This window comes from Montipora foliosa, chromosome 4, assembly GCF_036669935.1.
Source record: "Montipora foliosa isolate CH-2021 chromosome 4, ASM3666993v2, whole genome shotgun sequence".
Taxonomy (NCBI): domain Eukaryota; kingdom Metazoa; phylum Cnidaria; class Anthozoa; order Scleractinia; family Acroporidae; genus Montipora; species Montipora foliosa.
The window spans coordinates 23,140,599-23,145,598 of NC_090872.1; the positions used below are offsets into that span (position 1 = coordinate 23,140,599).

General features: G+C 47.7%; 1 protein-coding gene across 1 annotated transcript in view; it reads right to left on the reverse strand.

The window, feature by feature from the left end:
* Nucleotides 1-5,000, reverse strand: part of LOC138000329 (uncharacterized) — a 7,664-nt gene that overhangs the window by 957 nt on the left and 1,707 nt on the right. The window contains exon 1 of the mRNA XM_068846650.1: nucleotides 1-5,000. This exon is cut by the window's left edge and continues 957 nt beyond it; it is cut by the window's right edge and continues 1,707 nt beyond it. Within this exon, the coding sequence (XP_068702751.1) occupies nucleotides 1,191-5,000 (3,810 nt within the window). The 3' untranslated portion in view covers nucleotides 1-1,190.

A 5,000-nucleotide genomic window follows, 5' to 3' on the forward strand; every position in this document is an offset into this window, starting at 1 on the left:
TTTTTACCGTATCAAAATGCCGTGCCAAAATTTTTGGGCCCGGGTAAGTTCTCTTGTAGACATGCGCAGTTCAATTATAATCAAGAACGTGATTTTGGTGGAGAATGAGCAGCCATCTTGAAACATACGCAAAAACAACCGCTAGCCTATATGAATTAAGGCTCAAATATGGCCCTTTAAAGTGTTTACACTACTTGTTCTATCCGAACCGTGCCTGTTTTTTCAGCACCCGTACCATTTTCACCCGTGCTCGGACTACCTCGCCGAAAATCCCAGCACGGGTAAGAATTTTGGGTCGGCACGGATGAAATTTGGAACTGACAGGCTGTTTACACTGCAAATTTTATCCGAGCCGACCTTTTTTTTTTGGGAACCGTGCCAAAAAATTTCTGTAGTGTAAACCGGGCTTAAGGCTTGAGACTCAGATCAAAGATACTACTTCTTTTTCTTTGGATTTCACAACTCTATTAACTAAACACTAAGTGACCCAAATCTTAAGCCTTGATTTAAAAAAAGGCACCTGTTTATTTTAACTGGACTTTTCCTATTTAATGGTCCGCCATTACTAACTTTATGATCGAGGAGAAAATGTCGTCAAAGATTTGAGTGTGTACGCGCCTGAATAAATATGCAGCACGGAAGTTTCAGGCTTTCAATCCATTTTAAAGAGCCCATAAGCCCAAAATATTCTTTTCGCTAAAATGAATCTTTGCACCTGTTCGAGACGCATTGCGGCCATTTTATAGGCTTCGAAAGTTGCGAAAATCCAAGGATCTTTTGTTCACGACCGAGTCAAAAGGGGAGTGGGTTTATTTCTGTTTTTACTGTCGAAAACGCAGCGACAATACGTTTCCTATTAAAATCACCGTTTAATTCCAACTTTTGAATACAAAAACTTCGCTCACTTTACTCAACCGCGTGCTTCGAACAACAACGAAAGTAACACGATATCCTTTTTAAACACACCCACTAAGTACAAATACATGTCTCGATCCGATCTGAATTATTTCCGGTCATTATGCGACTTTATCAAACAATACAAAAACACGGCATGTCCACAGTTCCCGACACTCTCCCCCATATGTCTCGTAGCGACGTGGCATATGTAACACCGGGAACTGCCTGATAATTGTGCTATTGAGGTAAAACAAACGATGAAACCTAATGGAAAACGTTCTATATGCAAATGTTCATTCCAACTGATCCTCCTGGGCTAAGTCTTGCACTCGAAGCTCGGCGGCGACTGCTGCATCTCGTCTGGGTCTAAACGCTGGTGCTCCAGGGTCAAGTGTTGTTGTAGTTCCTCTGACACCATCCCTGTCGCACGACAGTTCCAGGGGATACAGGTGCTGAATGGGGCGTTCGATGTGGGATCGGCCGGCTCGCAATCTCGCACCACGAACTACTCCATCCCTTCCTTCAATCAGACTTTCAACAATTCCAAGTGGCCAGCTATTTCTGTTCCGCTCGGACGACTTGATAATAACTACGTCTCCAACAGCAAGAGAACACCGCTTTTCTCCGAGTTTAAGGCGGTGACGTTCGCGTAACGCACGCAAGTACTCAGCTGTCCATCGATTCCACATTGCATCCTTAGTTTTCTGTAGGAACTTGGCGCGCTTCCTCAAATCTCTTACTTCCAGATGGTAAGGCTGTAACTCGGGCAAGATGTTGGATTTGAGAAATAACATCGTGTTGGGCGTCAGTGTGGGGAGCTGGACATCCTCCTCCTGGTAACACAAGGGGCGGTTGTTCATGGTGACTTCAATATCCAGGATAACTTCGCTTAACTCCTCCCAGTTCAGTATCCCTTGGCCAACTGTCTTGTAAAATGCTGATTTCATCAACCCGATCAGACGCTCAAATTGCCCTCCCCACCAGGGCGCACGGCTGAGGTTAAACTGCCAAATGATGGACTGGTTGCTAAGAAACGAATGAAACTCTTCATCCTTCTGTACCTTCTTTAACCACTTGGCGGCAGCGACAAACGTCTGACCGTTGTCTGAGTAGACCCTTGATGGCCGTCCTCTTCTGGCGATGAAGTGCTTTAGGCTCTTAATGAACTCCCCGGTCTCCAAATTCGGCAGTAACTCTAAAAACACTCCGCGGGTGAGACTACAGGAGTACAATACCACATACGCTTTACGCATCTCCTTGCGCTTGTTACGGTACTTCACCGGTCCGGCAAAATCCACACCAATTACGTTGAAGGGCGTGTCGCCTTCGGTTCTTTCTCTTGGTAGAGGTGCTGGTGGCGGATTTGCGAAAGCTACGGCTTGAAACCGTTTGCAGCCACTGCAGTTTCTTACGACTCTCTTCGTTAATTTCCTGAGGCGGGGTATCCAGTATCTCTCTCTTACGCTGGCCATTGTTAGGCCAACTCCCCCATGGAGTGTAGTTACATGGGCACGTTGCACAATCTTCGTCGCAAGTAGAGCCGTGTCCGGCAGGTACACGGGATACTCGCCTTGGATACGTCCTCGGCATTCGAGCACACCCTCTTCATTCGTTTGCAGGTTCAGCTGCTCTTGATCTTGCTCGAAACTGACGTTGTTGAATCCTTGCTGCTGGGCCCTCTTGACCAAGAACGTCTCATGCCTCTTTACCTCGGCTGTGCTCAGTGGTCCCTTGGCTTTATTGGTGGAGTTCCGAGAATTGCGCAAGAATCTCGCTACCCAAGCACCAATTCTCAATGCTTTGCGCAAGTCAAACTTCTCAAGGACGATTTCGAGGTCACTCTTGCCTTCTACTCCCACTGCGAATAACTCTTGCTGCACCTTTCTTTCTGCTAAACTCTCTGGGGAAGGTTTTGTTACGACTTCAGGTGGCCAATTGGCTGGATCTGTAAGCCAGGTGGGTCCATTCCACCACAGCTGCGCTCCAGTTACACTACCACCGCGACTTCCTAGGTCGGCTGGATTGTCTGCTGATGGAACATGATGCCATAGCACGTTTGGGTGAGTCTGAATCTTCTTTACGCGATTCGAGACGAACTGACGGTATTCTCCCCGATCTCCAATCCAATGTAAGGCTACTGAGCTGTCTAGCCAGCAATGAAGAGTAGTCGCAAGAGGAAGTCCTTCCAATGCTTGGCGTACATTGCTGGCCAAATTCACTGCCATGTGTCCTGACACAAGTTCTAGGCGAGGAATGGTTAGACCTTGTTTGGCAAGACGAGACTTCGCAGTAACCAAACCTTGCGACACCCCTGATGCTTGCGTCACCACGGCGTAGACTGAGGCACACACTCCGCGGCCACTGGCGTCACCAAATGCGTGGAGTTCAATCTTATCGATCTCTTGCTGGTAGAGAGGAATACTGCGTTTCGCCGACACTTCTTCCGGTAGGCTCTTTTCCCACTTTCTCCACTGGTTTGCTATCTGCTCTGGCAACGGAGCGTCCCAAGCATTCTTTTGCATGCATGATTCTCGGTAGAGAACTTTTTCCTCGAGCATGACTGGTGACACAATTCCAAGCGGGTCGTAGACTTTCGCCAAATTAGCCAGGATACCACGCTTTGTCTCTTCGGCTGGCAGTTCAGGAAAGCTCACATGCAGAGTATCTTCAACCTTGTTCCAACCAAGTCCAAGTAGTTTACACTCTCCAGCTGCTGTTCCATTCTCTAACTGCTCCTTGGCGAATGATGGTTCGTAATCTTCACAGGATGTCTCTAGTTGCTTTTCGTTTGAATGCCACTTGTGCAGTTCGAATTTAGCCTTGGCGAAAATCTCGGTAGCTTCACGCTTTAAACGTTTTGCTTTCTCTGTAGTAGGTCCTCCCGAAATCAGGTCATCCACGTACAGACTTCTACGTATCTCATTTACACTATCAGGATATCTGGACTGCATGTTCTCCAAGTGCTGTTGAATCACCCCATTGAGAAGGAACGGTGAAGGGGCGAGGCCAAACACCACTCTGGTAAAACGCAAAGTTTCAACCTGTTTTCCTGTCTTGTCGGCGATCCAGTGGAATCTCAAGGAATCTCTCTCGGTTTCTCGTATCCGCACTTGTAGGAATGCACGGCGAAGGTCACCAGCGACTGCCACAGGATGAAAACGGTTACGAACAATGACACTCCACAGCTTATTATGTAGCGGAGGTCCAGCATGTAGGCATTCGTTCAGCGATGGTGCTTTCTCTTGCGCACGGGCTGACGCGTCGTACACGACTCGCAACTTCGTCGTCTCAGCACTCCGACGCACGACAGCACGATGGGGTAGATAAAACTCTCTTCCAGTTACCTCAGCAGGTGCTAGCTCTACTACGCCTTCTCGAAGTTGCTCTCTGATCACAGCGTCATAGTCGTCGAGCATGTCGGTTCTTCTCAGCTTCCGTACAAGAGTGTTCAATCTGCGTAAACTTCCATCTCGGTTGTTTGGTAACGGAGGACAGCTTCCCTTCCAAGGAAGTCCAGTTTCATACCATCCTTCTGAAGATCGAACTAATTGTTCTTTGAATTCTTCGTAAACGTCACCTTGATCTCCGGTTGAAGAGTCTGCCAGACCAAGGACATCAAGTGCGCACAACCTCTCGTAATCTGTGTTCGAATTAATGGCTAGGTAAGCAGTTGCCAACTCCCTGTCAGCTCCAGGCGACATGATTGTCCATCCAAAACGGGTGAACTCGGCAACTGGATCTCCACGGCGACCCACTCTCAAACGCTCTCCAGTGCGAATTTTCGCAAAATCATTCGCGCCCAGTATGATGTGTACGGGTAGCCTGTCTTTAGTGTCGTCATCATCCATTCGCACCCCGTTGAGATCAGAATTCGCCTCAAGTAGTTCCTTGTAACGTGGGTTCTCCAAAACCAATAATTCTCGCTTGTTGACTTTCGTAATATCAACTTCGAGCTTGAACTCATCTTGTACAGAACCAATGACCACACCAAACACTTGCATCGTTCTCGTAGTGATTCCGGTGAGCATGGCTATCTGCCTTAGTTCAGTAGACTTTGGCCGTGCATTGATTAAAGCAATCGCGGTCGATGAAGCGTATGAATG